General features: G+C 38.6%; 2 protein-coding genes across 2 annotated transcripts in view; one reads left to right on the plus strand and one right to left on the minus strand.

Annotated features, from left to right (window-relative positions):
- Positions 1 to 13,585, plus strand: part of ACTA2 (actin alpha 2, smooth muscle) — a 475,038-nt gene that overhangs the window by 173,998 nt on the left and 287,455 nt on the right. The window lies entirely within an intron of this gene.
- The window catches only part of KIF20B (kinesin family member 20B), a gene marked incomplete at its 5' end in the record, with an annotated part of 40,790 nt that continues 39,624 nt past the window's right edge, over positions 12,420 to 13,585 (minus strand). Inside the window, one exon of the mRNA XM_082486355.1 lies at positions 12,420 to 12,632. Coding sequence (XP_082342481.1) covers positions 12,555 to 12,632 — 78 coding nt within the window. The 3' untranslated portion in view covers positions 12,420 to 12,554. The remainder of the gene's footprint in view (positions 12,633 to 13,585) is intronic.

Here is a 13,585-nt window from a genome sequence, read left to right on the forward strand (position 1 = left end):
ACTGCAGAGACTGAGCAGCCATTGATGAAAAACTATTTAAAACACTTGAGGCAGCCTAACGTTTATGCTTCTGCCAGTTTTAAGGCTACGCTCTTAGTAGCAGCTGCTAACAGCTTCTCCAGGTCCGTGTTTAAACAAAATCAGCTTGTCAGCATTTGCCTGTCAACGAACCTCTGATAACACCAGCAAGTAATTCGGTGCTTTAGGAGATTTTGTTAGATCGGTGTCCATGATAAGGTAACTTTTTCGTTGTTTTGGCAGACTCTAAGCCACACATTTCTTACTTTTCATTCGGAACTCAGAGTTTTTCCCTCCTAAATAAAGTATTTGCTTCTCAATACACGTGAAGCCATAGGGCTAAATTCTGCTTGCAGGCAAATTTCCATAGAAGCCACCACAGTCGCATACACTTGCATTTAAGGACAGGTTTTGGCACACTGCAGTTAACATAGAAATCACTCAGGAGAGCTTGAGTAGTATAGCAGCCAATACAGACATTTTATTTATCACACAGGCAATTCGTTCCAATTCAATTTACAAATTAAATCACCTTCCCAGCTGGGATAGGGCACTCTAACAAAAAGGCATGTACGTTCCCAACATAAAGATGTAGTCTCCTCTTTCTGCTTTAGTCCTCAGTGTACGTATCTTTGAATCGCAGTGTTGGAAAGCAGTGAGGTATGAAAAAATATTTCCATTATCTAAAATTTTAAAAGTCGTACATTCTCATATCAGTATTCTCTGCAATTCCAGTGTACTAGTTTGGTATCCAAGTACCTGATGTTCTGCAGTGTCTCAGTTCTGAATGTATTTTGGGGGTTTTGTCCGTCACTACATCTATCATGGACTCTTCCAAATCATCTGCAATTAGTCCTACTAATAAATGGACTCATGTTTCAAGTGTCTTTAGTTAATGCAAGAAAAACTGACAGCAACCAAGAGAAAAATATGTCAAAAGAAAGATAAAGTAAAAGGTAGTTTTGAAATTCTCTGCCCACAGTTTTAATTTAATTCACTGTTGTCCATGTAGTAATACATTAATTAATTTTCAGTCATTTGAACGTTGGCACTAAAAAAAAATGCTATTTAGTGAGTCATTGCATCTGTAGCCCAATTTTTGATTTAAACAATAAGATTTTGTTAGCTAATAGAGTTTACAAAATCTGAAAATTATATGTTTAAAAGATATGAGAAGCGTTATTGTGCTTTTCCCTAGCAGTAGGTTCTCTGTCAGTAAAGTTAAAAACAAAACCAAAATTGATATTTTGATTCCCCATGTAGGCTGGAAGAAAGAGCGAAGTGAACTAACGTTACATAAAAAGGGAACTGAGAGTCATCAGCCCATTCCAACTGTAGTAAACAGGACCCTCAAGTGCTATTTTACCGTAGATGATACTTTATTGAACTAAAAAACCAAAATACTAATGAAGAGCATCAATCTTTATAAGAGAACAGAATGAGCTGTAGAATAACACTGCCCCTATTGTGAAAGCTGTGGCATATTAGGGAAAAAAAAGCCAGGGGAGGGAAGAAGGAAGGGTAGAGAAGAGATCTACCAAGACACTCGGTTCCTCTCAAGATAGCACGACCTCAGTACTTCCTAGGCGTCTTCCCTTCTGTCCGTTTACAAGAGCACTGTAGAGTTAGTTAGCCTCTCTGCAGCAATTAAAGATGCTAGTCAAAAAATATGAGCCCTGGCTGGGAGCTGTGTTTGGCGAGACGCCTACTCCTTAAGGCACAGGACACATCTAAAGAGGGGAGGCTCAGCCAACGCAGTTATTCAGAGCAGGCGAGCACATGGGTCCGGGGGCACTGCTGCAGCTCTGAGCAGCTAGCCGATACCGATTAGCGGCACCCATTAGTTCATCAGTACAGCTATAGCCTAACTGAACGCGGGCTGACCCCTCTGGTGGTCCAAAACCAGTCCTGGGATCTCATGAACCAACCGTGCAGCTGGCAAAAATTCAAGTACTGACCATGCTATAGTTTATGTAAATTGAAGTCCCATGCCCAGGAAAGAGTATAAGTAAAAAGCTGAGATTCAAGGCTAATTCTGGACATTCTTCCCAGCGGCTTAAAAGAGAAACGCCTAAATGCCTTTACCTGGGGTTCGCATACATCAAAATAATCTTCTCCAAGTTAATGTCACTGCTGAGTAGCAAACACAGTTTGTACTTACTTTAGCAGCTCATGGCACCCGTCTCCCTACAGCTTTCTCTCTCCACCTCTGCAAGTCATTTGGCATCCTCTTCCCTTTTACTACCCTCCTCCCTGCTCCTCTAAGTTCCTGGTTTAACAGGACTCACATTTGATTGACTTCTGCCATGATGCTGTTTTGGTCTCTTCACCAGGGAGAGCCAGGTCTATTGCTTCCTTTGCCTTTGCGAAGTAATTTACAGAGGAAGGCAGGAAAGTAGGTCAGGTCATCTTCAGCTTTAGACACTTGGGATCAACTTTCCCACCTTTGAAAGGGAGAGTTCTTTGTCTGTTCCCAGAGAGGCACCCTCCCCATGCTGATGGTGAGCTGCAACATACTCCAGGGGAGTGGGAGACAGCACAAGTCACTTCTTGAACCCTTAAGTCTCATCCTGAACCACAGCAGCTCTCCAGCGTTAGTGGAAAAACTATCATTAGAGGGCTGCTATTTAAATGATGTCAGGCTGTAAATTCTTGACAGTTCAGGAGCGTTTAGCAGATCATTCAGCTGCCGCTGCTGCCAGAGAAGCAGGCAAGGATGCACAACCAGAACTGGTTTGTGTGTCACCTGTCCTAGTTTAACTTACTATGGACTAATTTTTTGGCAGCCAAACAAGTGGTGTCCCCACGGGAAAACCTTGGCAAGAGAGGAAACATTCCAATCTCTTCCGCTGACAGTTGATATGAGTTTAGTGATACTTCTGTTCAAAAAAAAAAAAAGCCTATGTCAGTCAGCGAAGGTGAATGCAGCACAACCCCGGTACCGGTTCTCTGTTCCAGACTGGTCCAGATGAGCAATCTGCAGAGAGCACATACAGCAATCCTGTCAGGCAAATCGGTCCATATATGAAATGGGCTGCTTAATGCTGTTCCATCAGCTCTTTGGAAATCTCTATTTTATGAACTTCCTCAAATAACGCCACTACTACGCATTTCCTTAAAATCTTAGTGCAAGAAAAGCTATCTGAAGATCCATCTTCTGCTCCCAGTATCAGATTGGCAGATAGGGTTCAATCTTACTTCAAATTCTTGCTGATAGAAGCACAGCTGGCGATACAAACTCAAGAGCTATTAATATAGTCGAAACCATAAGTAGCGGCACACTCCCATCAAGCTACAAAGCAGCACAAAGCATCACGCTTGTGGCCAAAACAGACACCGTATCCTTGAATTCTACATAGAAGTTACTCAGATGGTCTGGATTATAAGGAAGAATATGAGAGTAAAACTGCATAAAAACAGTGCCCAACACTTTTAACCTCTAGGAAAGGGAGAACAAATGGAATGATGGACAGTAAAAAAATACATGTAACACCAAGGCTTAGTAGATAACCATAAAAATGCCATTAGAGACAAAAGTCAGAAGAATAGGAGTCAGCGAGACAGAGGTAGATATCAATATTTCTAAAAGGCATTTAAATGCGATATATATCGATAGCATTTGATGCAAAATATAATCTTTAATATTACATTCTTGGCTAGATTGAAATACCCCATGATTAAAGAGCCCTCTTTTTTTCCCTAACTTCATCCTGTTTGCTGGAGAGGTAAGGGAGTCCATAACCATACCAGTTAGCCTCCACCTTGCTTTTTATCTGTAGAGCATTGACATATAAGTAAAATATTTTCCCTACTGGCTACAACATTAAAGCAATGCAGAAGTGAGAAAGGTCTTTTTACATGGGATTTTGAACTGTTTTTCCTAAAGTAAAAATGAAGTTTCAAAATTCTTTGGGAATGAAATATTATCAACCTATTTAAGTCCAGCGGAAGATTTCATTTCTGTAAATCACAAATAATAAGCAAACGTGGCTTGCATATCTCCCCCTATATGTATCTATCTTGTACTGGAACATAGATTTCTATGTCCCAGAACACTGAAATGTTTAAGTTATGAAGTACTTAGTATTTTGGCAATATCCGTATAACAGAAATTTCCACTTTCATCAGCTGTTTATTGCATTGGCAAACAGGAGTCACTCCTTCAATGAATTTAACTTCAGGGTTTTTCTTTGAAAAGCCGTCATGAGAGTTGAAGAGACTGACTGTACTTGCTATTTCATTTTTTATTACTCATTTGCATCACGAGAGTCTGACTACGTTTATGAAGTTTAATTTACAAGGAAGGGAAAACTTGCTTTGTGAGAGACCGTCCAAGAGATTTCCGGCTGGGAACGTGGTGTTCCAGCTTTACTCAAGCAGTGTCTGCAGGAGTGAGCCCTTCACCAGGGCTTTTTTTTCCGTAAGCACAAAGTTTAACACTCAACATTAGCGATAAGAGCACCCATCTAATTATCTCAACATCATTAATAGACTCTAGAGGAAATCAGTGCCACGTGGCATTTCACACATTGATATCATATGCTTAAAAAGATGACATAAATTGAGCTGAAATAATTTTCTTCAGAATTTGTTTCAAAGTGTTTGAAAAACAAGAATTATTGAAATTTATTACTTGGATAATATGTTTTAGCTGGCTAAACTACTGGGAAAGAAAGACATCCAGAGCATCTTGCATGCAGACTTTCCACAAAGCAATCACTTCACCTAATTTCAGAATTATTCACCGAACTGCCAAAGGCAAACAAACCAAGGCTGTTTCTTAGTGGGCGTGAAGCACTTAGTGCTCTGGAAGCCGCGTACCAGGAGCTTGACACTTCATAAGGGGAAAACTTGAACAGGTGATTGGAAAGTAGACTCTTTCTCCCATCCTCCCATCGCAGTTAAGGAAAGACAGAAACATTTAAATGAGAAAGAAGCTGGAACGTGTCCAGGTGAAGTGTTTCCTGGGATGTTCATGTCGTGTTTTTTCCCTAGGAGGAATGCGTCTTATTTAAGTATCCACATAAGCCTCACATTTAATGATATCGGCTCAGGGCTAGTGACATTCCTCCCCGCCAACAGAGGAACAAGCGACTTTTTCAAACGAGCTGGAGCCTGGAGGTGTCGCTGTAAAACCACTTTTCTCAGGAATTTGGTCATTGGCTTTACTTCAACACCCGGCCAGGCTCAAAGCATAAGATTGCTTCAAAGCCACTTTTCAAAGACTTCTCTGTTACAGAAGCAGCGCGCTCCTTCTATGGGGACTAAAGGCACGGGCTTTTTCATCTTTTCTCCAAATGCCTCTTCCTCATCAACGTTTTAAATCCCAAATACAAAGATACGGACAAACCCCATCCAAATCGGCACAGACGATAAAGCCAGAGTTTCTTGTGGGAGAAAGGGAGGATGTCAGCCTGTGCAACAGCATCTCAGCTGTCGCTGAAACCTGTCTGTTCCCGCAGCTGATCACAAAGCTTCCTGCCAATGAGGAAACACCCAGATCTGTGACCATAACATCTATTTCAGAGGAGGAGGTGGTGACCTCATCCATGTGGAGCAAAGTCTGAGGTCTCCAAACACCTCTCGCATTTAAAAGTCAAAATCCAGTCACTTCCACTGATGCAGTCTAAATAATTCATCAAAAACATGAAAAGTAACATCATGTTAAATGCCAAGGGTCTGGTGTAGCTGGGAATAAGTACAGGTAACTTCATTCCACTTACAGCCGGGCAATAGGGAGCTCAGAGACATTTCAAAAACGAGACAGCAAGTTTATATGTTCCTCAGCTGACTGCTGTGTGGTACCCACAGCCTGGCTCCAGGCAACAGTGCTGTAGCATCCCAGAGGGTTGCAGAGAGGAGCCCGTACTGCCTAATTTGCTAGAAACATCTAGTAGCAAGAGAGCAGTACTGAAAAGAAGTTGTGTAGTAATAACACCCCTCTTGCCCTCATCACCTCGTGAAGCCTCAGCTCAGGTGGAACCCACTGACAACGCGATGTCTTAAAAATTTTTCAATACCCTTTTAAGATACGCTAGTAAAGTCACAGCAGTTAAATGTCAGAGGTTGTCAAACTGATAAAACTGCTATGTTAAATGTTTCAGTTAGATAAAAAAAAAAAGTGAAGCAACTTACTGTCCCCGCTTGTTGTGCATTGTGAAAATGCACACAAATAATTCTGAGACATTTTATAAAAGGTCAATTTTGTAGCAGCAAAGCACTAGATCAGTATAGTAAATGCACTACTGTGCTTTTCTTTTTTGTACAGTGGAAGCTAGCAAATTAGGCTATTCTCACGATAAAAACTTTTTTTTTTAAAATAGTGCTTCTGTGATGTAATTGTGCATTACAAAATGTTTGATACAGATGAAAGCTGTCACCATCTCTTGTTCCAAGTTGTTCACCCTCACTCCCACGATGCCTTTGCCTCTAATGTCACATGGTCACTTACAGTTTTCTGGAATGGAAATATTTGCTCAAGTAATTTGCAGATTGCAGTTAGTAAGAATCAGCTTCAGTGGCCTCACCAATCATTTCAAGCTATAGTGTTTCATTTTGCAATCTGGTCCTGAGGCATTCTGCTGTCTACTGGAAGCATTTGCCCAGGCCTCATTAATACTGGAAGATAAGTTTTTATCTGATTGGATTGTTTTGTTTTTTTCTAAGGGGGCTGTAACTAGATGATCTTTAACATCCCTTCCAACTTTAACCATTCCATGATTTGATATTATTCAATTACCAGCTGCTTCTAAGGCAATTCACTCCTGTCAAACACTCAAGTACTTGCTCGTGTCAGCTTCGAGCAATTGAAGCCATAGGAGACTTCATGGGGACATACTGCCAGCCAAGAACACGGCAAGTGGCTGATCTGACTACACCCAACATTTTAAAGGTCACTGAGGGGAGGATTTGTATTTGGAGTTTTGCATAGAACCTGCGCAATCGTTTTTACTGTTGCTTTGAGGTATTAACACATGTCAAAGCAAAGATGCTATTGAAGGGCTATTGACCACAGATGACAAGGACAGGACACCTAAGTCCTCCTTGGTTCCTTCTGCACACCGAAGCATAGCTAGATAGCTTTCCCCAGACATACACAGTCAGAATTATACACTTTATACGAGGTCTCCAAGATGATGAAGGATACCTGCTTATAAGCTACAATACTTTAAGGAGATCTAAGGTAGACATGCTGTTTAATGTACTGAGGTATTTTAGCTACGCATGCTGCCTCTCCTTTATTCTCAGGTTTTTTTTAGCCAGAATTCTATTATTTCCAATCTGACATGAAACAGTACTGATGTGTCACCTTAGCAATTAGTTTGTGATTAAAAAGACTTTTTTAAAAGCAAAACACACTTTAAACAGTTGGAAATGAACTGAAAGAGGTGCAAGCTCATTTTACCCATTTTTCTAGTTATTTAATGACTTGGAAAAGCTGGTCTTTCAAATAAACTCTAAAAAACTGTCTTTGTCCCCAGATAAAGACTTTCAGAACTCATCTTTTGGCAGCAATTTGAGAACACATGGAGTCTTCAGTGCACAGCAGGAAAAAGTATAATTTGGCATTTTATTTTTTAAAATAAGCCAAAACTTGATTCTCAGAAGGTTCCTTATTCTCATAGATCATTCAAAAAAGGAAACAATGTTATGCTCGACTATATAGTCTGACTTTATCCATCAATACAGAGATCTATAAATATTAAATCCAGCAGCTTTGGAAAAAAATTCTTCCTTAAGAAATCTGATCTCTTTCTTTGAAGCCTTGGAGGAGGACCCCTAGTTCTGTCTAATGAGTTTTTCAATGGAAATATCCTTTATCTTTGTCAAAAAAAAAAAAAAAAAAAGTAAACTCCTGTGAAATGTTGGTATGCAGCAATTGGAAATGCCAAGACAATATAGTCCAGCAAGGCCCCGTTCTGAACTTTCTACGAAGCTTGGCTAAATAGGATGAAAAGTAGGTTGGTTCAGAACAAACTCAAACATTTCTGTCCCCTGCACCTCCCAGCTGAGCTTATCAGTGTGGAGGCTGAAGACCCCGAGCAGTGTCTCAGCGCCACCTCCTGGGGATTTTGCTGTCCTACAGGAGACAGTGGCTCTGTAGAGACCCAAGCAGGCATGTTTTATTAAAAGTTTTTTTATTTTTCTTCTTTCGCAACATTAATCAAGTTTAAAGAACGTTCAAGTACTTGCATCATCTACAGAAAGCTCCCATACCGCTGGAAAATCCCCCCCAAAATATTCTGCTCCCTTTTCTCACTTTAACTCCTGAAACACCTTCACTTCATGAACTGTCTGACCAAATGGTGCCACTGTTCCTGCTTGGCTTTTTCTGCCAAAGAGAAAAGCTCGACCTATATGAAAGACTGTCCTCTTATTTTCCTTCATTATGTCTGTAATTGGAGTGCCACGAGGATGGCAAGAGAAAGTGTGTCCAAATGAGCTGAAGTTGAACAAGGAATACTTTTCAAACTGAAACTTAACCATCGGAAAAAGCAGGGCCAGCTTGAGACAAGTACAGCATAGGTCATTTTCTAAGAATTCTCTCACAGCATGACATGCTCGAAAGGAATTATTCCAAGGCAATGGTGTTGCTGTACAAGGCACTTTGCAGAATTCACCAGAATTACACCAGAAATAGAACTACTTTATACAACGGAAGATTTCCTTCCTTGCGTGGAAGAGCAAAGCACCAAAGAAGTGAGGCCAAATTTTAGAAGTCTGTTATTAAATTTATAAGGATCTAAGCTTAAAATGAAGTTTCCTTTTACCAAGAGATTAAGTATCAGAAGTTTTCAAATGCACAGAAGAGATTGAAATAAGACAACCTAGTTCAGCATCAGATAGTTTCAGAAACAAGATTTACTCAAATTTGGGAGGAGCAGCAAAACAGTGGAAGTCACTGTTGCCACCCCAGGAGATTTTCCTTTGTTGGTTTTGAGTTCTCCTAGCATATCAGCACTGCACAACCCAATTTCATATATATAGAAGCTCTTACTCCCCTCTGGCCAAAGATGCAGTGATAAATGCATCACAAAACATTATTGGGGTACAACCTTCCTACAGCCAAAAGAGGTCTGAAGAGAACAAGGAAAATTTAAGTATTACGAGAAGTCTTCTCCATGTCAAAATCTAGATCAAATTTCAATTAAATGGTGCTTATCTTAGTCTTTGCTAGGTAAAGAATTAGGGTCTCCTCCATTAAAATAGACTAAAACTATTGTCTTTGCTCTGCAAGCTAATTGATGAACTAAGGCAAGGATGAACTAAAGAGGAGGCATATTCATGTTCAGCTTTTAATTAGCTGCAGTACTTATCAGGAAGAGTCAGAAGGCAAAAGAGGAACGATGTCCTAAAACACCTTTCTTTTCATTCTCCAGAGGAGCTGAAAGATGGACAATATACCAAGCTAGCCTCAGTCTCAACAAGGAAAAAAAAAGTATTTCCCATTGCTTCCAAAGAACTGAAAGTGAACATCTTTATATGTTATAGTATCAAAAAAATGGCTTTCTAGAATATTTTTTTTCCCTTCATCTCTCACCCATGTTCTTTCTCCTCAGGTAATAATTGATAATCCTGACATAGACAAAGGAGGTACACAAAGTATGACCCATTTTCTAGGCTATCAACACATAAATTCAGACTCCAAAAGCTATAGGAATTACAGAAATCACAATGCCTTGACCAAAGCAAAGGGAGCACGCTTTGTTTCTCTATGTATTAAAAAAATCTGTAAAAATGGAGTTTGATAAACAAGCCTACACCTATGAAAGAAGTTCACTCAGTGCAGTGCTTGCAATTGCGAAGGCTACCCTAGGACAAAAAAATAGAATTAGTGAAATAGACAAAGTTTTTGTGCATGTATATATAGCTACTCTAATGCTCAGATTATATTGAAAAAAACTATTCAAATGACTTCCAGAAAAAACCAAGTTTTCATATAGCCTCCATTCATATAGCTCAGCAACACTGATAAAATTTTAGTAAATACAAGAACTTAGAAAAATTGTTAAGACAGAAGTGTGGTAACATTCCTGAGTGTCATAGCAGCCTAAGTCAAGAGATTCTACTTCCCAGTTAGTTGCAGAGATATGTAAATTGCAATTTACCGGAGTAATTGAAATAAAGGCTGCTAAATGTTTTGTCACTTGTTATTTACCCACAAAATCAGAAAGAAGCACGAGTTACTTGAAACTATGAAATTTTATATTTGATAGGGAGAAGAACACACACTATCAACCAGCAATTTCAGAGACATGAAATGGCCGAAGATATTTCTATTACTTTCCACACATTTGAATCAATAAAGAAATCATACATGCAACAATCAAGTAATTCAGCGTTCTTTCAATCCTGCATTTACCTTGCAAATGTTTTTTTGGTTAAATAAGAGCTATAAGGCCGTTTGATGATTTAATGATAAGCAATCAAACTGTCATTCAAGGCAACGCAATGGCATGTGAATTTCACTGCAGGCGAGTGCAAGGTTATACACAATGGAAGGAACAATCCAGCTGAACAGGCACATGCTGATGGGTTCTAAAATTAACTGAAACTATTCAGAAAAAATGAGTTAAGGGTCAAGATGAACAGCTGACTGAGAACATCTGCTAAAAATGGAAAAAAACCCAGACAAAATGTTGAGAAAGACAAATAATAAATATTCCAAGTACTGTCCCATTGTTTAAGACAGTTATATGACTTCACCTCATATATTTACTGTCTCCAGCTATAAGACTTCTGTAAAATGAACAACTTACACCTACATTAGGTAAGAATCTTCACTGCTGTGCTCTTCTGTAACCCTGAAAGAGATCAATCCAGATATCTGGACCACAGATAGCAGAAAACAAGATCTGGGGAAGTACAAAGGGGCTCAAAGAGCAAAATCCTACCTGTGAAGAGATATTAAAGTGACATTGCATTTATTTTTATTTAGAATTATCTGACCTTTACCTGGATTTTACATTTTTTTTTTACTAGAATGAAAAGAGGGAATAAAGAAGATGGCAATACCAGGCACAAGCTAATTGAAAAGAAAATCTAAGTTCTCATTCACACAGACAGAAGATGAAGACAAAAAGTTGAAGCAATGGAAGAGATGAATGACTTGTGAATCAGGCTCACTGTCACTTTCAAGTTAGAAAGAACAAAACATCAATCTTCTTTTGTTAAGGACAAGATATGGAAGAGCATAGGGGTACAACTCCATTTTACAGTGAGGAAACTAGAGAAGCAACTTAGGATGAAAATCTGATCTTACAAGTCAGGATCTACAGAACTGAACTATGCATTATTCTTTTGGAGGGACATTTCATGCACAGACCATCTACTGGAGAACAGTCGAGAAAACCGCATCAGAGGTTGTTGCCACTAAACTGGCTCACAGCACCTTGTCCACATCTAAGCTATAGTCACATAAAAATTAAAGGAAAACTACTTCTACTAAAGAAATGACTAATGACCATTTTGACATTGATTTGCATTTTTAAAGGTATCACATTTGTTCAAGCTAAACTGCAATAGGCATTTAGTCACTTTTTTCTTTCAAGAAAAGCAATTTTAATCTCCGTAATAATCAGTATAATCCAATAGTCCAAGTAAAACCAATGTTGTATAGTTGGTAGTAATTCAAGAAAATAAAACCAAAAAGGTTGCATGAGCAATAAGTTAGAGTAAATGATTTTGCTTCATCCACATCAAGAGTAGGTCATTGTCAAAGTAATTTCAGCTCTTTCTGAAAGATGACCAGTACTGTTCCTCAAACAATGCAAAATCCTATGAAATGCAGTCGCTCCCTGTGACCTAAGTAGACACTACATTGATGAAACCAAGTGTTTTAAATGTTTAGTCAGTCACTGATTATAAGCTGAAGCCTTACTACACAAAAAGTAGCTGTTCCAGTTGAGCAGAACTGGATGGTTCAAAGAAAACGTCAAATATCTATCTGAGAGTAGGTCACTTCTAATAGCAGATTATTTATGAATATTATAATCCCCAAAGAAAGAACATTATGCTTATAAATTACTTAATTTAAAAGAGTGAATAGAAGATGGTTAAAACCACCCAAGTGATGAAAAACATTTTTTCACATAGTACCTATTCCTTAATTTTGTCCCTTCACTGAATTTTTTTTATATCTTTTTAAAGAATTTAAGGACACGTAAGTTTTGATATGTATTCATTTTCTTTTCCCCCCACTTGAAGTTATGGTAGGTATACTGGCCACCCAAAACAAGCAACTTAAACCATTCCACACACGCATAGTTCTTACTGCACACTTCTGAAAACACTATTCCTAAAAAAAAAAAAAAAAACAAACAAAAAAAAACACACAAACCAAACCCACAAACAAACCACTGACTCAGACACAAACTTTCTTGAACAGTATTTCAGCTTTAATGGAATCAGAACCAGAAACCATCAGAACAATTCTATACATCTATATACAGATTTTGGATCATGACTAAGTATCTATTACTTCCTATAGTACAACAGAAATATGCCCTAAAAAATACAAACATGCTTTTACAAGATTATTTAGCTGGTTTTGACCGTAGCCGTCGCTTGATGATTAGATGATCACTTTCCTTTTCTTTTTGTTCTATAAAGATCTGAAAAAGACAATATTTCAAGAGTTACTCAGCATTTCTTCAGAGACAAATGACAGGTACTTCTAGACCCATGTAACCAACAAAATGTTTTTTCCCAGAAGCTGTTTTTGGAAAGAAATCTGCCTATTATCATTTAGTCAGAGGTCTCCAGGACAGAGAGACAATTTTAGTGCAACATTATAAGCAACAAATACTGGGGAAAACAGAAAATATGTTTTTGCTGAAACAAACACCAAAGTCCAAAGACTAATCTCTAATACTCATTTAGTGAAACAGGAAGTGTTCAGAAAACATATTTAGCTTAAATTGCTTCAGCTTTCTCTGACTTTCCCGGGATTCAGCCTTTCACTTTTCCTTTCACTTCCAAGCTTCTTCACTTCTTTTGCTTTGCATTTCTGTCATTTTCTTCATCCTCCTACAGACAGCATTTTGATTTCTGCTACATTCCTTCATAGAATTTACAGAAATTCAATAGGATCTCTCAGTATGGGCAAACGCTCACCATAGCAAAAGAAAGAAAGGATTGAACAGAGTGAAGAAATGCACTTCCAACAGAACAAGAGTACACTCAGCACTATAGTTATTGTCAAAACCATAAAGTTGGATTTCAGAAACAAAACATCAAGCCCTGGCCTATAAGACTACAGGCTGGCTTAGACAGGTCAACACAATTTAGGCACACCCAGAAGGCTAGCTAAACTGTGCTTTGGAAAAGCACGGATATATCTGTATCCTAAAGTAACCCAAATATCAGCTGGCCATAAATGGAATTGGGAACTATCTTAGGTGCTTACTTGCCCTGCAAAGTTGATTGTACATGCAGACTTTTATCTTTAGTGTTTCAATCATGCTATTCCAGATCTATGGATCCCTTAGTTGTCTCTATTTCTATACTCCCTTTATCCTACACTTAAATGAAAACCAACTACTGGAAAAACAAATTAAGACTCAAC

This window comes from Vanellus vanellus, assembly GCF_965231255.1.
Source record: "Vanellus vanellus genome assembly, chromosome: 7".
Taxonomy (NCBI): Eukaryota; Metazoa; Chordata; class Aves; order Charadriiformes; family Charadriidae; genus Vanellus; species Vanellus vanellus.